Genomic DNA, 26,380 nt, shown 5'->3' with positions numbered 1-26,380 from the left:
TAAGAATGTCTACTGAATGTTTTGTATTAATGTGTCGTGACGTTAATGAGGTCTGCATTATGTGTAATGGAAAAGTTACCAAGCTGTGTGTGCTGTGTTAGTGTTCTGATTGAATACATAAATTAATAAAAGCATTTAGACATTACTGTTGCTCCCTCTTCAGTCCCCCCTTTGACCTCGACAGAGGTCAACCATAAGGCAAGGCCCAACTAACAAAGTGCGTCATGAACACGGGAATATTGGATCATCTGATAGGCGGCAGGTCAATCTAACTCGTGACTCTCAATTACAGTAGTAATCAGTCAAGAACACAAAGAGCGAAATCAAGGAACACAACATCCGTAAACCATGAAAAAACAAACACAGACGTGCTTATGGGGGGTTGGGGGGATAGTGGCGGCTGTAGGCATGAGAGTATCAATATCTGTGCAGATGTCATTCGAATGGTATCTGGTATAGTCAAGAAGGCTTGCGCGCACACCCGCAACGTGTGGAAACGCGCTCTAGTATCAGGTATTTATAACGTAACGTGGCACAATAGTGTTGGTAAACGGAAAATCACTCACTTTGAATTCCTTGAACAAGTCAGGGTGCCTGTTTTTAAGGTGTGTGACCATGTTGGACGTGTTTCCACTTTTGGCGATTAAAACTCTGAAACATTTTTTGCACGTTGGCTTATTCGAATCAATAATTGCTCCGGTTTCATCCGTCTCGAATGCAAAATATTTCCACACACGACTCTTTGCGTGACCTGGCCTCTCAACTAGCCGACGTGTTGGACTTCCACTCCCACTTGATGAAGCCATTTATTTCTATGAAAGAATGACCGTAAGACTTCAGACTGCTCCGTGCTGCTCGCATGCGTATACTGCCCCCCTCAGTTCGGGCAGCTTTTGTGTGTTAGTACCGAATTGGTACCGGAAGAATCGGTTCTTGTGACAACCCCAAGGTAAACCACGTCAGCCACTTTCACTTTGGGTCGCAAAGGGCACAGAGTATGACTATGTTCATCCATCCATCCATCCATCCATCCATCCATCCATCCATCCATCCATCCATCCATCCATCCATCCATCCATCCATCCATCCATCCATTTTCTATACTGCTTGTCCCCACGGGGGTTGCGGGCGTGCTGGAGCCTATCTCAGCAGTAGGCGGGCGACACCCTAAACCGATTGCAGGGCACACAGAGACGAACAACCATCCACACTCACACCTAGTTTTAGCATTCTTGGTGTTATGTTTTACCGGAATGATGTAGAATCCTTGCAGTAAATACCTGGAGAACTGCAACACAGAACAATATAAAATAGAAATAAAAGATAATCTCATCAAGATCGGTTGAGAATGAACAAGCTAATACTTATTTATACTGTATGGTCGTGTATATATAACTTGCTTGCTCACTTGGTCAATACATTGCCTTTAATGGAAATCTCACCCCTTCCAATATAGCCGCTTGCAATATGAGGGGTTTGTTTTTGATAGCTGTGTATGTGGAAAATGACAGCAACTTGCCTTAAGTAAATGCTATAGAATACTTTAAAGTATTTCAAACCAATGCATTCAACATAACATGAATGTTTTAGGAATGTGGGAGGAAAATTGAATGAAGAGCACTCAAACGCAGTCAGGCCTCAGTCCAGCCAGATTTGAACACTGAACCTCACAACTGAGGGAGAAATACCACGAGGACCGCATGAACTAATTTATTTACACAAAGTCTGATTCATTATTTTTATTTTTGAAATATATTCACAAAAACAACAAAACACAAGTTTATAATCATGAAGTTTTCTTTTTATACATATATATTTAAAAAAAGTCACAGGGCAGTGACATCACCATAAATAATGTATAGCAGCTCCCGTAATAAACATCTTGTGACAGGCATTAATAAACAATATCTACATTCAGAGCATGAAGGGAATAAGTTAGCGCTATACAAGTCACCTCTGATTATGACACTTCTTTTGTAGATTTTAGTGTACATGAAATACACAAATGGAAAAATATTCTAATGACAGAGAAGGACAAACAAATAGTATAAAAATAAGATATTAGAAGATAAAGTGAGTAAAGCAACATTTGTGTTTTTGTTGCATTTCTTACAAATATAGTACAAATACAGCAGCAAAATAAGCTGTTTGTAATTGTCACTTTAAAATGTGCTCTTGCAGTGGAATTACTGTAAAAATCCTATGAATAACACACCCATGCTTAATACCCCACAAGAACCCTTAAAACTTTGTTTTCTCTTGTGTATAATAAATCCCCCCCAGATATGCTGGTATCTTTTATTATCAGGGTGAACCATATTAATGAATATAGTTTCAAAACATACCAATAAAAGTGTAAATGTTTATAAATCCAGGTTTTAAATGATTATTGTCATTCAAGGGAATATAATCTTGATTATGCATTTAAGCAATTTTAGTACGCTATTTTTTTTTCATTTCTCGACATTGCTTTTAAATTTCTTAACTCTGTAACTGCTTTCAAATGTACTTAATTATAGAAAGTAAAGCATATCGAGTTACATTGTGTAAAAAATGTGCTAAAAATCAGATTTTTACAAGCCCTTGGTACTGGCCATTGTACGAGTAAACATTTCAACAATGTTAAAGATTTTCATTGCTTATTAAAGCCTGATTCGAGATTTTTTGTTGTTGTTGCAAAAGACAGGTGCTTTTCACTGGATTTTACAGTAATTCATGTGTGATGTAATTGGGGTGGTCCACTTCCACCAATAGACGCATTAACTGAGATCAGTCCTGCTGGCCCACTTCCATCAATAGATGCATTAACTGAGATCAGTCCTGCTGGCCCGTTACATCTATAACATCATCGTTACATACAGTAATACTGTAACGCCATTAAAATAGACTATGCTCCTCCTGTTTAGGCTGCAGGATGCTTGTATATGGATGAGTGAAAAGATGCTGGTTTTAATGGTACAGCTATCAATGTTAACACATACGAACACTACAGCCACAAGACATTTCAGGAGAGAGGGAGTGGCGTGGGTACACATGAGGGAGGTGCTGGCCAGCTCAGGATTTGATGTCCGTAAAAGGCGTGCAGGTTTCGCTGCAACTGGATGATGTGCTGAGGTGTCCTGATCCACTGCCTTCTGTTTCAACACAGCCACAAAGAAGAGTGAATGATTGTAGGATGTGAAATTTAAAGCTTTGAAAATCATGTACAGTAGATGTGATTGTTGGGCTTTCAGATTTAATGAACACAAAACTAAGGCAGTTACCATTTATGATTTATCCATCCTTCGAATTGGCACCATGCTTGTGCATGTCTACCACTAAACAAAAACATCTTGACTGAATCATTTTTATTCATCATTCATTCATATTTCATTATTCACAGATTTTTACTGTATTGCAGGCCCTATCCCCAGCAATAGCGCTGGTACCTTCCCACCCTTTCTGTCCATTTGTGTTGAGTTACTCGAGTACCTGAGCTGGTGAGTGACTGGCACGACTTGGACTTTGCAATGAGGGTAACCAAATTTGCAGTGGCCATCCAGCCCTCTGTGGAGGTGTTCAGGTTACGTACTAACCTGCAACAAACGCATAGAGATAAGCATTATGTGTGAATTGGATGGACACTTGAAGATGGCAAATCTCACTCACCACTGTCCGTTCTCCCCCTCCTTCACTAACTCCACTATGTCGCCGCTTTTCATCGCTAGCTCTCGGTTGGAACCCTCGTAGTCGCCCATCGCTGTGTATTTACCAGTGCACTGTTTGCAAAGATATACACATCAAAAGTTGATAATACAATCTATAAATCATGCGAAAATGACACATACGTTTTATGAAATCAAATATGGAGGATAAAATGAGAGGTGTGAATCCAGAGAAGGACAGCCCACAATTGTTACCCTTAAAGAGGAAGTCAGACCCAAAATGTCTTCACAATAATTTGTTGTATGCGCTCTAAACACAGCGTCCTGTAATATTGTGTTCGTGGATTATGAGTTAAGCAACAAAATTGACCTGTTTATATCCATCTCAGGGAGTGGCCATTTTGCCACTTGCTCTTGACTGAAAATGACATGACAGTTGTTGGACTAATTTAGCGGTGAAGCCTTGGCCTGCCAGAACTGGGGCCTTATATTTTATGAGTTGAACTCCTTTTCGTTGAACTAAGTTATTCTTATCTAGTTCCAGGGATGTCCTTTGACCCCCAATCAGTTTTAGGTATCCTTCCTGTCCTTCTCTTATCTTTCTGTTTTGTTTTTATAAGAGACCTTCAGTAGCGATGAGCAGAGCTCCTTTGCACAGGCAAAATGTTCTTTTTTAGATCAAAGGAACTTCTTTCCTTTTATTTAAACTGTAACTTTGATTCATAGATTGTTGTTGATCGGAACTGGTTTTCTTTGGTAAGTGTTATAGAAGAGACGTACAGTTTGAAGTAATTGCATATAAGTTATCCCATATTTACTCAATATTTGTTTAAGGAACTGCATACAAGTTACCTCACATTTACTTAATGTGTGTTGAAGTGTTTAGAACTAGTTACTCATTATTATTGTGTGTTGTGTTAGTTTACCAAGAAGATAAACTTAGCAAAGGTTTAGTTGCATTGTTCCACATGAAAGCGGCATTCAACGTGCTTCAAGTTATCTGATCACAGTCGAGGACGAGTCTGCCAACCATGGAGAAGACAGCCGGTTGAGGAAACAGGACAGACTCTGCAATTCCAGTGCTGGGGTCACGCTCCGACAATTAAATGCTGGATCACACCACACTACATTCCTTAGATAGGCAGCGTTGCTACAGTTCCAAACTTGCCCTTTAGTGTAACAAAGCCTCTGTAACCAGGGCAACCAAAACATTAAAAAGAGTACGCACGCAGAGTAAGGACTCAGAATTGATGGAGATTGTAACTGAGCTTCCTTCCTATCCTGGTTGTCTTCACCTTTGTTCCAGCGTGTGGTTTAATGTCTGATGGTACTTAGATCTGACAACAGTTGCCAGGTCTAAAGGTGACAACCAATCACGCCTCAGGTTCAAAAAACTGTTGAATTGGTTGTGACCTGAGAACTGGCAACTGTGATGTCATTTTCAGTCGACAGCAAATGGCAAAATTGCCAACCCCTGAAATGGATAAAACCAGGTCGATTTTTCCTTTTTAATTCATTTCCCACAAACAAAGCATTAATCACAACACTGTCTTTCGACTAGTTGGGCTACACAGAACATATTATCTCAAGGAAGATTTAGGGGTTGACTTCTCCTTTAACTATAACTTCAACCTAATAAACAGTATTCTATTGTAAGCACTCTTTCTGTTCTTTAATGAAGACCATCCGCTCGCCCGTCCAAAAACCCACAGGCTCTGCACTGTGAGGCAGACATGTGCCCCATCGTGCCGCCCGAAAGAAGACTAGGTATGATTAAGCATGGGTGCATATCAACATAACTCACCAGCTTCTTGGGACTCTCGTCCTCTGGGTCAGAGTTGAGAGGATCCTCACCGCTGGAGTAGCCGTCCTGCTCTTCCGACGCACCCATCGAGAGAGAAGACTTGTTCCAGCCTGTGGATAGAGAAGAGGAAGCAGAACACAGGGCGTGTGGTTCAAGAAAAGCGTGACTTGCAGTTAGATAGACATAAAAAAGAAAGAAGCTAACCCAACGAGTTGCAATGCATTTCTATCGTGTGCAGCAGTGTTACTTATTTAAGCCAATTACTACACCAACAGAGAAGATGAAAGGTACGAATAAGTTGGTGCTGTGCACGTGTGCAATGTTTACCAAAGTGACATCATCCACCAGCATCTGACAAAGTGACATATGCACCAATAACGGCGGGTACCTTTAAAGCCAAACGGTGTCGGGTCACTCTGCCGCTTAGTCTTGTGATCCGGGCTGGGCGGGGATCCTAAAACCGTCCCAAAAGCAGTTTGTGTGTCAGAGCAAGAAAGACCTTGGCATTTAAAGTTTACGTGCTAAATAGGGAAGCCCCTAAGCAAGCACAAGTGATGTGATAATTGACTGCAATTTTTCCTACTCTATTTGGTTACAGTGCGAAGCCTAGGTGGGAGCATCCAAGAACGTCACAAGTTTCACTGGGCACAATTGGGATTACAGGGTGTCTTATGTCTAAACCACTATTCAGCAACACACTGGGTGAGAAGAGCTCACGTGTAAATCAATATAGGATAGCCGAATGCTGACGATTGTCTTTCAGTGACAATATTATTATTTTGACATCAACGTGTCACATCTGCGGCGGGAAAAGCACAGAGAACTGCACTGAATGACGCTGCTAATGCTGCTATGTGATACCTGGACACAGCAGAATGGTGATGGGCAAGGTGAAACTTTTATCATCTGTGCTCGGTGGCTCTGTGGAGGCAAGCATGCAGTGTTGGATGGCACAATGATAAACTATGAATAAACTAACTTTCTTTCATTATTTTGCCTCGACGATTTTTATTGCATTTATTGTTAAATATGTGGGGAAAATGTAAAATGCAGTAAATTATTAATGCAGAAACATTTAATCATTTATTTCCAAGGTGATGACTAAATATTAGTCATTTCACAATGTGTTGCGCTTCAACTTGTTAAAGTCGGATCTGGCGCCCTCTGTCGACTTCCTGCGAAGTGTGGCAGCGAGTGTTTTGATTATTTTTTTAACATTTAAAATTTAAATGGTTGTTTAAAGGAGACATGGTCAAAGGAGCTCGAGTTTTTTTGCGGTAAATGTGATAAGTTAATTATTTATTTTGATTTGATCTTTTGTTTATTTATATGATTAATTTAGTTATATTCAAACCCACATATTTATTTTTGTTTGAGTTAAAAAGAAGCCATTGACTGAGAATGAAACAAACTAAGGAGACTAACTAAAATGATTCTCATTTAATTATCAGTTGTTAGATTCTACTATTGGAGTATCCTCAACACGTTCGGTATGACAAAAGGTTTTGGGGTACATTTGATAAAATGTCTACTGAAAGAGTTCTTTGTGATTGAAATTGTGCACACTGTAAAAATAATTATTTAATTTTCGCAAATATGATATTTTGTTACCCTCTGCGTTCCTGCAATGAGGGTAAGAGAGATTCTTTTTTTTTTTTTTTTAATCCAAAAAGCAGTTTTTCTTTTTTTGGACTCAGCAATATTTGTGGAGGACTCAAAATGCCTGTTACTACATTTTGAGTTGCAAATGACTGTTCTCTACAAAAATGCTGGAAAACAACTGACTGTGGTAATAAAAACAAGCAATTCAGTTGCGCTATGATGTTTTGCCTCAATCTAATTCCAGATCTTGTAAAATAAATTACATTGACAATGTAATATTTGTGTGTTCCAGTATATTGCTATCGGAAGTGAAAAGCTTTTTGTGGTGTGGCACCTATCAATAAAATGTGCCATTATTCCTGCAGTGTTCTTTTTTTTTTTAAAGATAATAATTAATAATTAGGTATAAAAGTATTTTTCATAACTTCTTAACATAACTTGCACGACTTGTAAATGAATGTCAAACTTGCCAAAATAGGTGTGAAGTTCTGACATGATGGTACACAATGAACTGCAGTTACCTTTCTGAGCTTTGAGGTTACTGAAGCCCTGTAAAGTAAAGCGCTTTTTAGCCGCGGCGCTTCTGTCTGAGGTAGGACTTGTGGCTCTCTCTTCCGACCCAGAGGGGAATGCAAGAGGAACAGGCAATACAAAAATAGAGGAAAGACGCAAGGTAAGTCAAAAGACACTCAAAGGAAGGAAAGGTGAGGGGAAGACAAGAATGAGACAAAGACAGTGGAAATAGAAGTGCAATTAGCATGCAAGAAACGCTCCCAAAAGGTCACCTTTTCCTGCTGACTTTGGCGAAGGAGTAGAATTAGCATTGAAGCCGCAGTGCTCTGCTTTCCTCTCGTCTCCTTTCTTCAAACTTCTCTGGCCCATCTTGAAAGGACTGCCGCTGAGGAGAAGTCAAGAATTTAGGCCTGGAGAATATCCCTTTTCCGCAAGCTCAAATGAAATATACCTTTGATTCTCTGCTCCTCCTGCCACTGGGGGTCCTTGCATAGCTTGATCTGGCGCCCTCTGCTGACTTGCTTCTGAACAAAATAGAAGAATTAACATTTCTTGTAGAGACCAGTGTGCCGTGAGAGCTCATCAGGGGTGCTGTGGGAATTAGAAAATTTAAGTCAATTGACATTAAGATGGCGGAGGGTACAATATACCCGTATTTATTCGGCTGCTGCTATTTGGAGAACAGCATACAGTGCTTTTCATACAAATATTTACTGTAACTGAGTTTTCTTTTTTTGTTAGCATCGGTTAATTATGTCGAAATCTGGTTCACAGAACTTGAGGACGATTCGCATCAGCGTTTTACTTCAACAATCGTCGCAGATAAAACACAATGGGAGAAAAACCTCCATGAAATTCCCAAGGTTATAATCACTGAACGCTACATTTACCTCTGCATGCTTCTAGTTGAGTTGTCAAAACTTTCCTGATCTCCTTCACCCAGGTTGTTTTCACTTCAGCTGTCGGTGCCTGACATTTCAAGAGCAACAAAAGCTTGAAAATGGGGTACATTTTTCCGTTTTGGTAGTTCTTAGGATGTCATCAAATGTTTCATGCCTGCACAATGTAGACCTCTTCTCTGGAGTTACACCAGATTTCAAACTTCTTGTTATCTCCCTTAGCATTTTCAGTAATCCCCACAGCGTTCATCTGTCAAGTCAAGACAAGCAACCACGAGAAATTTCAAATCAAGCAAATCCAAGAGCGACTGCATCCAAAATCGAGAGGCGCTCACGCTGAGTGACTGCTTGAAGCTGTAGGAAGGAGCCTTCTCGTAACCCTCCCCGCTCTCCTCCCTCCGTTTACAGAAGAGCAGGGCCTTCTCGTGCAGGAAGAAGTGTCTTTGCATGGGCTTGAAGCGGGCCAGGTCCTTGACCTTGGCGTGGCCTTTCTTGTGTTCCGTCCACACACTGAAGGAGCCCTGCATCAGCAGCTTGCCCAACTCACTCAGGTTGCCCTGGTAAAGGAAAGACAGAATGGGAATTTCATTTGACACGAGTCTTCTAAAGCCACGTTTCCATCAAGCGAGTCAGTTTAATTCAGCATGTTGTGCTTAGGAAAATAAATTCTGATGTTTCCACCATAGGGTGTGATGTCTCAATGACTGATATTTCCTGGCCTAATGTCAATAAATAACATTCTCACTTTACAAAAGTCTCCTCTTTGGTAAAATAACAGGTGGTGCCCACTTAGTGGCTACAACAAATACCTTCCCTCTGACATCACATTATTACCAAAACAACTTTGCAATAATGTAAATGTATAATTATTTCTGACTCATTTACATAATCACGATACTGAAAATAATATTTAGACTAAAATAAGATAAAATATGAAAATAATTCATTTATTATCTCTATTTAAATGATATAAAATATCTTGGCAATTGTTTTATTAAATATTTAACAGATTTAAGGGATTAAATGCATTTCAACAAATACTAGCGACTTTCAAAATAAAGGGCCTGTACTTTAAATGATTAAAGTGGAAAACCAACAAAGCAGAGTCGAGCACAAAGAAGACATTGAACAACAGTGAAGGGCAGTCATCATTTTGGGTTCTTACAAGGAAGAGATTTTTTGTGCATGTGCATTGGTCCAATTATCTTGTAGTTGCAGCATGGAATTGACAATTCTATCGAGCAGTTAATGTTAACCTATAGCAGTGTGTCTAGCTTCACCCTATACTGAAGGTACACCGGAGGTTGGTACTGCAACAGGAGGATGCCAACAGTGACTTAATGCCATTTTTTTTTTCTAATCCTTGCTCTTATTAATGATTCTTGGTCTTTGTCTCACTTCATATCCTGTAATGGCGATGAGGTGCATGGAGTCATTGACAGCCTTAAGTATGCCCAAAATTGACGTTAGAGCCTCTTGCAGGTCATCTGTACCCTCACAGCCTTTACTGTACTTCAACATTTCCTGCAGGAAGAAAAAAAAAAATGCAAATCACCTCCCACATTTTTACCACAACAAATCTAGTTTGGGGCTAATAGATGACATGTTACCTTTAACAGTAGTTGGTATTTGGTTATTCTCTGCACAGGCTTAAGCAAATAGGAATCCAAGCCAAGCTTGTGCTCCAGCTTTTTTTGACACTCCTGGTGAAGATTGTGAAATAAAGATGTCAAACACTCAAGCAAAGAATAAACGTAATGCATGTGTTGACAGTACCTGGAAGAAGACGGAGTCGGAACACTGTCTCCAGAGGCTTTCGGAGCGAGGTTTGTTGTGACAGTACTTTTCGTAGATTTGCAGGTCTGTCATCTAAGCGAGGAGAGATAAAGTGTGTTAAAGAAATGTTCAATAAGAACTCAAGTTTTCCACCTTTTGCTCACCCTTTCCAGGAAACATCTCCCAACTAGCTCTGGACAGTCTGCATACAGCTCTAACTCCCTGAGAAACGTTCTGGAAAACAAAATGGATGACTATTGATAGAGTTGTTGATAAATACTCAGTGATCTTCTTTTCACTTAACTCGTATTTTGGAGGACAACGAAAACTCTAAAATCAAATGCCCAGTCTAGCTCAAAAACATGGCCAAATTCAAATTTTCTGTAACTTTGGATTTTCTTGGTTGAACCGCTACACCACAGACTAAACTGGAAAAGAGATTTTGATGATAACCACGGATCCGGAAATGGCACTACATTGACAAAAACAGTTCATTTCAGTACTTATTTGTGTTATTGTGATTATTTCGTTCTACACTAGTATGACTGTTCAGAGCATTAGAATGTGATTTAAGAATTGTTTGTACAGCTTTGCAGTGCAAACGGTGCCACAAGTGAGCCATTAGGTCAGAAGCAAGGGCTTGTCATATTTGAGATTTTATTTCTATATGGTGATTTAGAGTTACCACAGTAACGAGAGATTGCAAGTTAGTGTACTATTATTATAGGGCCATTTAATTTGAATCCCAAATGGCTTATGATTAACAACTAGAGGACGGTTCTTCACCTCTTGTGAAAGTGGTAGATTTCTGGCATGTTGCCAAACAAAACCTCCTTTTTGTTCTGTAAATGTGTGGGGATAAGGTGCGCCATGGCTGCGTTATCCATCTCAGAGGCATAACCCTGCAATAAACAAAAAACTCAGTTAATACCGAGAGCCACAAACAGATGCTGGACACGTGTTATGGGGTGTTTAAATGAATGAACTGAATGAACCTGTAAGACACACAGCAGCTCCTCAACATAAGCCCTCTCCGTTTCCAGCAGCTCGTTCATAACGTGCCTGCAGACAGGGAAGTGACTGTGTAAATTTGAAGCAGCGGCGTGCAAGTGTGGGAAGAGCTCAAGGAGTTCACTAGTTGTTGATTGTAATTAAGGAGTGGCCCCACCCGAGCAATTGAATTGACGCCATCTCGCATAGAAAAAAAAAAAAAAAAAGGCAACCCAGAATTATTGTGTTGGACTGATGGGATGTAAACACTAAGGGTGCCAAAAAAAAAGGCAACCCAGAATTATTGTGTTGGACTGATGGGATGTAAACACTAAGGGTGCCATTTGGGATCGTCCAAGCACCCAAGGTACGCGGGCAGGGGTGCCACCAGGTTTCACAGGAAAGTCAACCTAAGCATTGACAAACTACCATGGCGGGTAAGGAGGAAGAACCCCACCCTCACCGAGAGCCACATTGCAAACACAGGGCAAAGAAAGGATCTCTAATAAATGCCTTGTGGCCAACATTCGTCCATCGTGTCGTCTGGTGACTTACCTCCTGAGCACTGCCAGGTTCTCCTCCTCCTCCGACAAAGAGCCGTGTCTGTGTTTACCCTCTCCATTCAGTAAGTGCCTATCTCCCTTTAGGCAAATACAAATATTAGAGTGACATTAACACGCTTTATTTACACCGATAAAATCATGACTTAACTCACTTTGTCACAGCTTTCATTGTTTCCCTCTGAGTGGCTTCTATCCAGTTTACCTCGGTGTGCTGAGGCAGGAAATGGGGACAGATTCACAACACAAATATGTTGCGGAGGTTTAGAAAAATAACATGAAGTGTTTATTGCTGCCAAAAATACATTGAGACTGACCAGGTGAGCTGAGAGGTGATTTAATAAAGGCTTCAGGTCTGGGAGCGACCGGCTGCACTGGTCTGGTCTGCTTGGCTGCGAGCTTGTTCAGGCTGACCCTCCTCTTGTCAAACATCTCCTGCATTGACGCCTGCTTTTGGAGCACCTTCTCCACTTGTTCCTGTTTATATCGGTGATAAGAGCATCAATGTCCCATTCAAACACCAATTTGGTTCCTAACACCAATGGGTAGGTACCCTGAGCTGCTGGTCAAGCACAGCCTCATAATCCACCCAGATGCTATTCGGATCAGACAGTCTGTCTTGGCCTGCGTCTGTCAGGAACCCCTCCAGCTCCTGCAGAGCTGACTCAGCCCCCTCATGGGACTGACACTTGTCCACAGGCTGAGAGGCCAGCAGGTAAATGCCATCATCGCACCACTTGGAAGCCTGTAGAGGATTGTGAGATGAAAATGAACACATGAAAACGGTCCCTGTGTGTGTGTTTAATTAAGCACACGTGTTACTCACCCTCTCCAAGCAGTGATGCAACTCTCGGACTTTGAGGAGCAGCTCCTTCTTAGCCTTCAAGTTGTCATTCAGCTCCTGACAGAGCGCTCGTAGCTCGTTGCTTTTCGGGAAAATGGAATCCTGAGCGTAGTGATTCCTTTGAATGAGGTCATCACCTTCACCGGCCAAAGCCAAAGCTCTGTCCAATGCCTCCTGTGGACCACAAACAAAGGTCTATCAATAAGAGCACAGGAACCATTGAAATGGAAGGAGAAGAATGTCGTTTCTCCTCATTAATGAGTAAGTGAGGAAATAAGAACATAAACGATAAATAAATAAAACGATAAATAAATAAAGCTACTAATGCTTCTCCCCTCAAGTCCACCCAGGGAAGGGATCACTTTAAAAACAGCTACTGTACAATATGATGTTTAGCTTTCTAAAACAATGTCATGCTTAGCTATTGAAGCATAAAGTTAGCTTTGCTGGTTGATAATATTGTTTATTTATTTATTTTATTTATTTATTTATTTTTCACATGGTAATGTGCCTCATCTGACATCCACCTGTGCCTTGCAGCAGAAAGGCACATATCCCCGAGAGCACAAGAATATCACAAAATATAAAAATATTAAAAGAAAATATCACATTAGTATTTTGTGTTATATTTCTTTCATTTTTTACAAGCTGCCTTTTGTGTCCACTGAGGTCCACTGTTGCTTCCCAGTGGAGAGGCGCAGTCATTCATCGGGTGACTCTTAGATCACTGGACTCTATTGGCCCCGTAGTTCATTTTAGAAGATGCAGTAATTGTTCTGTTTAGCGTCTTTATCACTTACACAGACTCTCTCCTCGTAGATGGTGAGATCACTGAGGATATGGTCAGCGTGGTTGTGGCTGATCCCCACCTCAGAGAAAGCGGCCAGTTTCTCTGACAACTGATCCAGCAGAAGCCTCACCTATGGCACCAAAACACATTCAAAATGAGTAAGAGAAACCCTCAACACTGCCAGTTGATTTGATCAACTAACCTCCTTGTAGTCATCCTCAAAGCGGCGCAGCTGGAGACACTGTTCCAGTTTGGCTCTGTGCTTTGCCCAGAACTCATCAAAAGCTCTTTCTGTCTCGTCCAACTGAGACAGCAGTCTGGTAGAGGGCAGAGAAGGAGGCGGTGGTGGAAAAGTTAGACAACTAAGTTGGAATGCTGAATGGGCGTTTAGAGAGCCTAATGACAGTTGACAGGAGAGTTCGAGTCTTGAGTGTGCCCAGAAAAAAAACAACACACCAGTACCACTTCAGCTTCAACAATGACGAGAGCAAGCAACAAGGTACTACGTCTTTCCTCTTTAATCTCCTTACAAAACTTTGGCTCTCAATGAAAAAACAACTAAGACACTCAATGGGAACACCACAGTACAGTTATGTATGTGTGACTCCCAAAAAATGGATATAAACATTTTTGCCATTACAAAGCAATTTCCCACCTCTGTACAGTTGCCAGGTTTTCCAGTTCTTCCTGATTCATGTTGTGGTCGGGGTTGTGCATCAAAGGTTCATTGATGCTCTCCAACAGCCTGCTGCCTTGGCTGAGAGCCACCAGCAGATCATCCTGGACAAGCACACAACACATTGACAATCAACAACACCACAGACAAAACAAGTTGACCTTAATGACAAATCAAGACTCACCTTCATCTGATCTTTCTTGCAGCTGTGTGCACTGAGGAGGAGAGTGGTGGCCTGGGTCTCATTGGGGAGTTCTGTTTCAGCCAGCTCAGCGCCAAATGACTGCAGGCCCTGGGCCATCTTCTTTACCATCAATGCAAAGCCCTCGATAGCCTGCCACAACAATAAACGAGATCAGTGCCAGAAATCTCGACAGCATGCCAAGACATTTGTGCTCTTTGACGGTCATCTGCTGCCATGAATGTTGAGTGCCATGTCTATAATACTGTACCTCAGATCTAGGTAGAATACTGCTGCCTGTCTTGAGATTGTTGCTCTTGGAAAAGAGACTTTTAATCTTATTTGAACTCATTTCTCCTGTTTAAAAAATTATACAATACATGTAAAATATTTGGCTTCATTTTAAACGGGGGGAAAAAAGACACTGACTGCATTTAACTTACAGTCTATACCAATATATAACATGAAAACCTCTAGTTAATAATTTGTTATATTAGTCTATACTAGATTCATGAAAAATAGAATAAGTCTCATATCTCACATCTCACCTGTCCTATCATATGTGAACACTCCGTTAAGCAAGTATAGACCTCATCCGAAAATGCAATAGAGGTTTGTGTCAATAAGTCAAAAGTACAGATCCAGAATTGCTTCTGGAGCTATGGGAAAATCGTGGAGGTCTGACTCTGCATGCTTCACGAAAAAAAGTCTGTTAATGCATATACTACATACGGTGCGGTGAGCGATCCACTTCTCATGACAGTAGTCCTGAGTTCCCCCGAGGTCCTGGCTCAGCTGTGTGTGGTCAATGTAGGAGTGAAGCTCACTCACTGAGCTCAGCATGATCACCTGAAAACAGAACCACAAAACGTGACCTCTCCACACATAGTGCAAAGGTGAAAAAGGTGAAAGGCAAGCACGTACAGGCACTTTCATTTTAAACTCATCCTTGTTGAACTTGAAGAGGATGTCAGAGAGTGTGCGTTGGAAGAGAGTGGTGGGCCTCAGGACCAGAACCAGCTGGAGGTTTCCAGGGAATGCACCCTGGGTTGATTGAGAGCCAAGAAAAGAGAAAATCTCCCTTGAAAAAGACAATAAGGCTAAATTTCCTAAATTGATTAGATGGCCACCTAGCGAGCATGGCACTTAGTGGAGACCAGACGCAACTGACTTACAACAACCTTCATAATATTAACACCAACATACATCACTTCAGATAGGTCATTATTGATAAGACCGTCACCACCAGCCGTGTGGTGCAGATAAAGCTGATTTAATTCAAAATAAGCAAACATCTTTCATGAGTGTCTTCAGAGGGCAGCGTTGGAGGTAAATAGTCACCCCCTGTTTCATCTAACGAAATTGATTGATTCAACCTGAAATGAAAAGAATGCTATCGGAACATTTTGAACCAGTGAGCGGCGCGATGGCTTTAGCTGGCTGGGATAGTCGGGGTGGGGAATTAAGATAGAAGGGCCAATAAAGCTCTTATTATGAGGATGATGTCACTTTCCGATAACATCGTTCTTTAAAGGCAGAATTCAATTCATCATCTGGTGGTAATAAATCAGAGGAAGTGAAAATGGAAGAAAGCAATACCTAAATAATACCTGAAGGGTTGAAGAAAATCCACCCCAATGCGCTGGTCAACAACTCATACATTTTACAGATCGGTTGAAAAAGGACCCATTTTTTCTCCAGAGAAAACAATAGAAAAGAAATGATCTGTTTCAGGGGTGCGATGAACCCATAATTCTGATGACCAGTGCGAGACACGGTGACAAATGCGAGGGATGATTACTACCTGGAAGGTGAATCACTTCACATAAGGATAAAATACGCTGACTTTTTTACGAGATATGTCGTAATTGCAAGTTCTATGTCTATCATCACATTTTGGTCTTAATCCTTCAGCTGTTTACCGACTTAAAATCTCACAAGACATGCCGAGGTTTTATATGAAATTCCGAATTGTAGCATCACAGCTGCTGCTTTTGTCTCAGACACTTTCACAGCTTGAAAACACAAATACCTTTTTTGCACTGGAAAAGGTAAAAACTGTCCAATAATTAACACTACGGGCTACATTAGTAGACGGCAGCCCAAGGGACACAAATGGACTCCTGCTGGAGCAGTTAGCAGTACAGAGGTAGGGGTGGACATTCACAAAACAAAGAAGCCACCAGCTGAGTCAACTCACCGCAATCCGAAGCAGGGTCCCTTTGACGGCCGCCCATCGGTCCTGCCGACGATCGATGACGAGGATGAAGCCCACGTCCGTTGATGGCAAACTGGCAGACACACAGTGAGGAAAAATCCATTAATAGAGGAAAGCTAACCGCAAAAAATAAAATAAAAATAGTTCTGATGAAAAAGCAACAAGCGCAGTTCTCCTTTGTGAGATAAGTGATGAAGCCACGTTGTGTTATTGTGCGGCTCTTATCTTTTAAGACAGACGCACCTCCCAGTGCCCACCCTCCACCATGGGTGGTCTCTCTGCTGGGTACTTTGTAGTCACTCACATTCTACCAGTATATATTGGAAATAACAGTAACAAAAACTCTAAAGTACATCTGCTCATTGCAGTAAACAAAATGAGCAGCCCCGAAGCTAAACTGATGCAGTAGAACTGAATCAACCGCAAAGGTACTATAGATCCCAGAGTCCAAATAGTTCACATGCTCAGGGTAAGCCCCGCCCCTTCAGCCAAATGCCATCCAGTAGGTGATGGAGGCTGCTAGAACGTGAGCCAAGATTGGTGCAAAGTGATGAGTAGCTCTCATAGGCAGAGGGTGATTCTCAACAAATACGTGAGGGGGAAGGGCGGTCCAAGAAGAGGCTCCAGTAAACAGGGCTTAATGGTTATCCATCCAGCTTTGTACACCCACTGGCCTCAGTCCTGGGTATGTACAAAATATAAAAATAAATAATAATTCTCGCTTCTAATTGACACTAAAAAGATTTGTAAAAATGTTTTGATATTGTAGTGCATTACACTGCATCAGAGCCGTTTCAATAATTTTGCCCACCTCATGTAACTTCACAAGGTAAACAAAAATAGTATGATGCAGAGATGATTTATCATTTATTTAGTTACTGTAGTGGTGAGTATTTAAATGCCAGTAAATACAATGCAACAAAAACTAACAGATTTATTTAAAAAAATAATAAAAGTCAACCCAAAAATGATTGTTATAAATGCAACAGTTGAAACTGTTTTTTTTGTTGTTTTTTTTCTAAATCAACCACATTTATTTGCTGAGTCATGATGTGTACTTGGATATGAAGTACATGACCTTCACCCAAATATAATTCATCAGCTGATCCACTGATCATTCTTTAAACAAGCAAGTCACAATAGACAGTATCACACGACAGCCCCGGAGAAAGATGACATGTGACTGTTCGTTTTTAGAATGGCCTGAAAGCTCGTCACACCCGTGATGAACAGTAACCTTTTAAATCAAACACTCAACGCGAAATAATACAAGACACTGAAATGCAATTAAAGATTAAAATTATTGCATGACACTAGCCTGTAAATGGAGGAATATTTAGGATTATGGTGGTCTCACACATTCTCCCCTCCCCCATGGCACCCTGCGAAAGAGTGATAACCACCCTGGATTGTGACTGATTATTATTATAGGGCTCATGAGCATTTTTTCCTTGTACAGTAGTAAACCCATGCTCTGCAATATAGCATAACTTTCAGACAATGCAAAGAAAAGAGAATGGCCCTTTAGTTACATGTTTTTATCGCTTTACTTTTTCCCAAGGAACAGATTGAATACACTGTATTCCTGTGAGCATTGTCTTATGCTCAGTATATATTGCACTGCATGTGTATAAAAGTAGCTTTTGTTTGGTGTTTTAAAAAAAAAAAAAAAAAAAGAAAGGCTTTTCACTAAACTTCAACTAGAAGTGTTATATAAACAGAATGGAATAATTTATATTTATTTTATAATGTGTGTTTGATTATGTACGTTTGTTAAATAATAAGTTGAAATGTTTGAAATGTTCTCCTTGAATATTCATGGTTTGGCATTTGCAAATTCATCTATTTGTGGATTTTGGGGAATTTATCCCCCCCACCTATTTGTGGAAAAACCAGATCCTGATCATATTTTTTTTTTTTTTTTTGTATTCGATTCTGCACTCGTATGCAGTAAACAGACATTTTCCCCATGGCAAATATAATGTCTGTCAATTATTTGCAAATGTATTTGTGGTCAGTCTGCTGTATGTCTGAGATTCATGCTCATGGTTTCCCACAAAAAGACGCAAGGCATGCTTGTTTTGAACTCCTTATTAGTACATAAAATGAAAGAGTTTCACATATTTAAACACCAAACTCCTACCTAACTACACAGTACCAAATAGTTATTTTTCTTTTCTCTCATTTACACTTCAACTAGTAAAATTTAGTGCTGCCCAACGTGTTGCATAATACAGTAAAGGCACTCGACTATGAAGTTGGACTTGCCTGATGTATGTATATGTGTGTGTGTATATATATATATATATATATATATATATATATATATATATAAAAAACATCAAACATCAGTAAATAATCTTAGTGAGCAAAATTAATGAATGATTAGTGTGATGGCAAGCAAGCTCACCTGGGTACACTTGTCAGGTAGGTGAGCACATTGTGAAATTCTCTGTCGGTGATCTCACTGAAGGCTGGGAATTCTGGGAACACAATGATGGGGCTGCCATTGTCTCCTCTGCCTCCTGAGCAAGAGCAAGATACAGTATATGAAACCGTACATACAAGAGTGTAAATCGCACGGCACACAGACAACCAAGCATTCCTTCTCACAATCACACCTACGGACAATTTGGAGCTGTCAATTAGCCTACGGTGCATGTTTTTGGAATGTGGGAGGAAATTGGAAAACCACACAGGCACATGGACAACATGCAATCAACCCATTAGAAGGCCACAGCCAGAATCAAACCCACAACCTTCACACTGTGAGGTGGACGTGCTAAACAGTCTACCACCGTGCCGCCCCAGAGAATTTATTATATGTAATAATTGCTTGTTTCATGGTTACTGTATCAGTTTCCTTTCTTACAATTTGATGTTCATTATACCAGCTTAATCATAAATATCTACACTGCTGGTGCTATGTGATGACAATGAGCATTTTTTTCTGCAAGATGTCTCACTGCCTGTGTTAAACAGCTGCTCCGTCAGCGCATGTGTCTGGAATATCAATCCACCGGCTTGTCCATTCTTTCTTCCTGTTGCTATGGCAACAGCAAACATGCGGTCATGGTCCTAATCAAGTCTGTAAAATGGTTCCCAACACTGCCTCAAGGTTTCCAAGGGAGCACTGATATCGGAAAAGGCTTGCAGTTATTATATTATATAATCGCATGAGTGTGCATACAACATATATGAACTGTGTTTGTATAGTGATAAAGTAGGAAAAGAGTCATGTCCTGTGCTTTGCTTGGTGCCCAAAAGAGATGAGGAAGAAGACAGTGACATTTGAATGGCAAATAACTGCCAAGCAAAAAAATAGGCCACAGGAAATAGTAAATGCAAAATAAAGCTGATGCATGTCTTGGATGGAAAAGCTGCGTCACTGATGTGCAATGAGAGAAAATGTGTTGAAATATGGGAGCTGGAGAAAATTCAGAAATTATAAAAACTCCACAACCTTAAACATTTAAACTAAAAAAAAATAAAAATCTGTTAATACAGTAAATATTTGAAAAAACAGATTTTTTTTTCAATATCTAAAATAGAGTTTGACTCTGTTTTTTTCCCATGTTTTCCAACGCATGTAAAAAAAATTACTTCTTTTATTTTGCACATGCAGAATCGTTGAGTTGATAATTGTGACTTGTAGATTGCTAACAAGATGTAGATTTTGTCTGTAAGGTAGGCTGGTAATTTGCACCAACAACCCAGGTTAACTATATATTACTTTCTAATTAGACAACGCTTTGGCACCATCTTGTGGTATTTTGCGGAATTTCAGAAAGACCACAAAAAATGCGAATGGGTGAGTTTTTGTGGTTAAAAGAAATCCGATACAGGATGCAGCGCGTCAGTAGATGTGAGCTGTCCAATATTGTGGTGTAACTGTAATTGTTGCCGGCAAGAGGATAAGCAGTTTAGAAAATGGATGGATATCTGTTTCATTGAATTGTAATCTTGGCTATTGTTAGTGGGGCAATACAAAACTAAAGCAATTGAACCATTGAGCCATTGTGAATTGCATTCACAAAAGGAGAAAATGCAAGTTCAAGTACCAGACACACACAAGGAGTCATGAATGAGTCACCTGAAAGAAAAGCAAATTGTCTCCTGAGTTCAGGAGTGATGTCAGCAGCACGAAGAGGGCTGCTGTCCAATTGCATGATGTCATCTGGAAGAAAAAGAAACAAAAATTGCAATTAAAATTAGAAACAATCTTTCTTTATATGACAAAGTCCTAACCTACCACACAAGACCATTAATGTAAAACCTTTTATTTGGTGTTTGTGGGATGAAGACTGAAATTGAGAGATAGCACAGAAGAAGCAAACAGATCGATAGCCTAACGATCTGTGGTCAAACGAGAGGAGCTGGTTGGAAAGGATCCTTTTGAGTGTTGCATCAAGATCAGCCACAAAGTTCTTTTAAAGGACGGTTACATTAGTGACGGGGTTTGTTGACTATGTGTACAAAAAACAACCTTGAGTTGACCCAGTGTTTACTCTGACTGATAATACTTGAGCTGGGAATCATATTTGGTTACTTGAGCGGATGTTAAGAATTCACCCAGCATGTTTGTCATCAGTCAGGATACTATAGGATGATGATAATGTTTTTTTTTTTTTTTTTTTTTTTACATTGAAATATTTACATGCATATTTTAGATATTATACATAAATTAAATATAAACTTGTTTGGAAATTGTTACTCAGAATTATGTTGCATTCGAGCAACCGACAAACAAATCAATCTTATTTACACTTGACTTGTACAACAATGTGGCATTTTTAAGACACTGAAAGGTAAATTTAAGGGTTTTGTTTTGTTTGAAAAATAATTGATACTTCACTTCAAATCACCATATGAAGTAATATAATTATATATTTGGCAAAACGTTATGGGCCACTGATATTTTAATGATGAAGAATGATCAAGAATATGTTTTTATGTCTGACCCACTATGACTTCAGTGGAAGAGCCCACTCCTCAGAATGACACTGCACGTCTGTCATCTTACCTCAACGATCAATCTATTGAATTTAGTTACTGTAGACATTACGAGGCAAACGTTTGGACACAGTTTCTCGTTTAACAGCACGAGAAAGTTTGTCCAGACTTTTGACTATCACGATAACATTGCTAAAACAACGGCACAAGGTGATATTTGCACAGAACTGTACAGTATGTTATTTTCTTTGGCATTGTTCTTTTGGTTCTTGTCATTTGGTAGTGACCACATTAGAAAAAGACGATGAACAAATCTATTAGCATCCTGGAACTGTAAAAGTGCCATTATTAGACTTGACGATGTTTTGTATTTGAGTGCAAGTGGAGTAGCTTGTGTAGTATCGCTCCATTAAACCTTTTCCCGCTGACAGAAGCTGGCATTAGCTCCTCCTGTTCTTATAGAGACCCTTCTGGTGTTTTCGTGCACGTTCGTGAAACAGCTGTCACTCAGCTGTTTTTCTAAAAACCTGGGTTAAGTGATGCTAAAATGTGCATTTATGATGGACTTGGTGACCTCAATATTGACACAGTTTGTTGTTGTCATGTTTCGTCATGAAAAGGACAAGGAATGATATCATCTGCATAGATTTATGTTGCTTCATACTCAAAAGAATTTTGATAAGTGTCTTAGTTGGAGCCCCTCATATGAGACAAATCTACTATTTCAAATATGATACAAAGACACTCACAACAAACCCACAAAGCAATGAAAAAAAAGACGGCAGCAGCTATTCGCAATTAGCACATCAACTATATACTATTAAAATACAAACATTATTGACGAAGACCACTACAGTATTATAAACACCAATAAAGAGCAAATACAAGTGCATCTGTTGCACAAGATAAACACTAATAAATCGCAGTCCAACATGTCTTGATGCAAACATTGTCTGATATGATGATATGCTACCTCAGTAGAAACATTTAAGACACGTTTAAAGACGTATTTCTATGATGTGGCCTTTAACCTCTCCCCGACCCCACTCCCCCACCCCTCCCCGGCTGGGGAGGTGGTTAGGTGACACCCATGCTGACGATGGCTATCTAGATTCTCGTGGACCAATTTCACCATGAGGGAACTGCAGTGGAATACCCTCCTGGAGGACACTGCCAGGACAATCGAAGGCACCTCCGACAGCTCTTGGCTTTGGCCTGGGCATCCACTTTTTGGTTTCCATATGATGTATTTTATGTGCCCTCTTTGCATCCATTGCAGCCTGGTGATCCTGAAAGGGGGATCCTTCCATCTGTGGTCCCTTCTCAAGGTTTCTCATTTTTCCCCTTGTAGGGGTTTTTTGAGTTTTTCCTTGCCCTTTTGGGAGCCTAAGATCAGGGGATGCTTTGAGAATTATTGTCAATTGATTGTCTATGTGAAGCCCTTTGAGACTGCTTGTGATTTAGGGCTATACAAATAAACTTGACTTGACTTGACATGAAAACATGCTTTACATGCTAATAACGTTAGCACTGGTGCTAGTACTAAAACAAAAAAAAAGTGTGTTCGTGCTGGTCCCTCCATATTATAGCCTTCTACAAAGCGTTACTAAGCCAGCAACAGATACAATGCTGAGTTTGGGGTCGGGGGTAGGACACGGTTATTGATAAGGAACAGACATTTTAGGAACAGCTTCTATTTCCTCTTCCCTTATATTGTAACCTCCAGCGAGGGTGTGCACGCAGTGAACAAAGCATCCTAGATGTGGAAATGAGACAAGAAAAACGGCCTTGGCTCTGATGTTTGTAACTTGGTATAAAGCAGGGCTGCCTCATGGATGAACGATAATGGCCGCTTGTTGCCCGAGGTGATGGGACATCTGCAGCTTGCTCATGCACTCAATAAGTCAGACAACCACACCTCAGCCCCAGGTGACTCCCACACATGAAATCCAAACACACGTACGCACGCACACACACACGCACAAACACACACAGCTTTGTCAAAAAAAATCCCTGATTTTAATGTAATTATTTTTTTTTTCATCACATCAGGTTTTTTTAAGAAAATAAAGTAATATACCCAAATTATTATCATAATTTATCAATTTTTATGTTTGTTGGTCAAGTTTGCTAAAAGTATATTACTATCATAACCTTTTACAACTTTATCTTTTTGTACACAATTTAAATTCACTTTCGTTTGTAGATCAAATTAATCCAAATTCTGGTATTACAACAGTATCAGTCATGTGTCTCTTGTGAGAACAGCTCACCGACTTTAAACACTATAAAATAGTGGATCTCACATTGTTATCGAGTTGTGCATTGTGCTTGTACGGCATTCAACATACAAAATTGTCTGATAATGTTGAATTTAATATTTGATAATGACCTAATGTTCAATCTTAGCACATTATCTTTTTTATCTCATACCACGCCCATTTACCACAGTGGCTCTAAAACTCAGTCACACTTAATGGATATGGTTTTGCCTGTAGCAAACCATACGAATCATTTTGTGGCAGTCACTTTAATGTGATATAATTTCAAATGATTTGAACAAAAATTAAAGGCAAAATAAACTACTTTTGAAGGGGGAGGGGTAAAATCTTTTTGAAACAGTACATTTAACAATATAAATAATAGTCCTACATGGAAACTTCAAGGAGGGCGATAAAAATTGCCTATATAAGATTTAAGTGCTTTAAAATATCCTTACAACCTCAAAATATCTTGAATAAATACAGAATAGAGTCAAGTGCCACTTCTTGACCTTTAACACCACTTGCCATTCACACCTATCCTTCAAAAACCCTCTAGCCTCGAAAACGGGAATGAGACGACACAAGAAAACGTTACAAGTGAAACTGCTCCACTATAATGGGAGTGTCAGGTTTCAGACCTCTTTCCTTTCTAACTTTTCTCATCACCAAGTATCAGTGATGTCACAAAGACCTTGTAGGATGCAGCAATTAATTAAATTAATTAACTAGCATTATTATCTTCGTAAGGGCAGGATTCTTATATTAGGGTCTTATTAAGATTATGCAGGTGTAACAAATGTCCAGTCAGTGATTTTCTTTTTTTTTGCAGGTCACAAAGTGCTCCACATAAATCGATATCAAACACAAATCATTATAATTCAAATAACACTGCTAATACATGACAACAATGTGCCATGTCCCAGTCAAATAAGCAACCATTATTTCACACTGCCACTGAACCACTTAACAGCTGCTGCTTGAGGGACTAATGTTCTTTGACGAGCTTAACGGCGAGGATTAGCGTCCTGCTCACGTTTGTTTCGAGACTGACAAGTCAAATGTTAGTGGGTCAAAGTTACACACCTGGACCACTGACACACTTTCAACAGGTGCCGCCGAATTGCATGCAGTAACCTGGTCCTGAGTAGACCAAATCCATTTAAATAAATGAATAAATAAATAAGATGATTAAGACAGGGCCCACTCAATGCTCTCCAATATGTAAGACCTCAAACGGGAAGTGGTGGGGGAGGCAAAAGAAGGAAATTCTGGAATTGGTGTCACGCACATTGAGGGAGAGGTTTGTCAATAAGCCATCAAGGGACACAAATTAGCTTTACATAATATTAGGCACACTTGGTCCAATACAAAATGTGTCCAAAATAATCCTTCTCGGAAAGTTGTCAATGCTCACGTAAAATTTGATTCTGAATTTTACCCATTTTTTTTCACAAAAATGTCTTTAAAGCTAGTAGTTCAAACTGCCATCATGCATCATACCATCATGTGTCAGCGTGAATCAAGATTGAGGTCAGTAGTGTTCTCAATTGAGACACTTATTTAAAAAGAAGGAGCACTCTCTCAATTGGCTAATGTGACTATCAATCATATGAAGACATTAGCTTGTTTTCACACTTGTATGAAAGTTAACAGACTTAAAAACATTGCCAGTACAAATCTTTGGAAATGGATGCAACATGAAAGTTTACCTAATAAAGCGGTCTGTGTGAATTACAGACAACACAGGGAGGAAAATACATCAGACACCTACCACACAACCAGTGGCAGTAACATGAAAATCTGTAGTATTTTTCAACCTCCTCTAGGGAGATGCACACATGATCCCAACTCTCCTCTACAGGCTGCAGACACACAAGCAGTGATCCACTCCAATGCTGGTCGGATCCGGAATCAACCTCGATGTTACTTTCTTCTTTTCTCCTCTGTCGTTTCTCCCCATTAGCACTACGGGTCATTACAAGTCCGTCAAGCGCCCGTCTCTTTGCTAGCTCAACCAAGTTCAATCTCCCCAATCCCACAGTACTCTGCAGTCCCGAATCCACTTTGTTGCAAAAACCAGAATCCAAGTCAAGATCCACAAAGGAGCCTGAATCTGACACCTTCCCTGCTTCCATCCTGCTGCTCCAGGTTTGTTGACTGCACTTTGGCTGCTGCACTTGTTTCAGTCATCACAACAGGTAGCCCCTCATTCAGAGGCCCTCCCCACCCCTCGTCTCCACATTCAAAGTACCAGACTACAACGGTGTGTGCTTCTCAGTCCTACCTCAAGTTACCTTCCCTATAGTAGACAAAAGCTACCTTGTACAGCTTAAACCCTCCCTTCCGCCCAGATAACGAGTATCTGGGTACCTCCTCCTCTAAAATGACAATTAGTTGACCACACCCAGCTGAGTAGATCACTGACAACTCGCACTTACTGGCCACAATATTAGTTACATAATCTAACATGATCTCTCAAGATTTAAGGGGGACTAATGAATGAATGGCCTTGTTAAACACAAATTAAAACCTGGTTTATTGAGTTTTGAGATGCAAGCAAGTTATAATGGAATTTAAACTTTAATTACTTTATATATATATAAAAAGTAAAATCCATTTGACAAACTGATTTTTCTTTCTCATGATGGATCTCTTTACATGATTAG

The 26,380-nt window shown here is 40.1% G+C and overlaps 1 protein-coding gene across 1 annotated transcript; it reads right to left on the bottom strand.

Annotated features, from left to right (window-relative positions):
- Positions 1-1,724: 1,724 nt before the first annotated feature.
- On the bottom strand, positions 1,725-26,075 carry mcf2lb (mcf.2 cell line derived transforming sequence-like b). The gene is given in 33 exon segments (XM_085920163.1): positions 1,725-3,134; positions 3,472-3,575; positions 3,649-3,758; positions 5,449-5,558; positions 5,837-5,902; positions 6,310-6,369; positions 7,572-7,661; positions 7,836-7,948; positions 8,015-8,087; positions 8,454-8,532; positions 8,620-8,712; positions 8,798-9,019; positions 9,861-9,986; positions 10,073-10,204; positions 10,206-10,331; positions 10,403-10,472; positions 11,025-11,140; positions 11,234-11,300; positions 11,784-11,869; positions 11,944-12,002; positions 12,106-12,265; positions 12,342-12,533; positions 12,615-12,806; positions 13,433-13,552; positions 13,625-13,739; positions 14,078-14,202; positions 14,283-14,432; positions 15,012-15,128; positions 15,204-15,323; positions 16,480-16,570; positions 18,908-19,022; positions 20,591-20,674; positions 25,486-26,075. Coding segments are annotated over 33 exon segments (3,927 nt in total). The 5' UTR covers positions 25,850-26,075; the 3' UTR covers positions 1,725-3,054.
- Positions 26,076-26,380: the final 305 nt, after the last annotated feature.

The sequence above is a fragment of the Syngnathus leptorhynchus genome, chromosome 9, assembly GCF_054491065.1.
Source record: "Syngnathus leptorhynchus isolate UIUO chromosome 9, UIUO_Slep, whole genome shotgun sequence".
NCBI lineage: Eukaryota > Metazoa > Chordata > Actinopteri > Syngnathiformes > Syngnathidae > Syngnathus > Syngnathus leptorhynchus.
The sequence above is the reverse complement of the archived record's forward strand: the minus strand, read 5'-3'. Positions and strand labels throughout refer to the sequence as shown.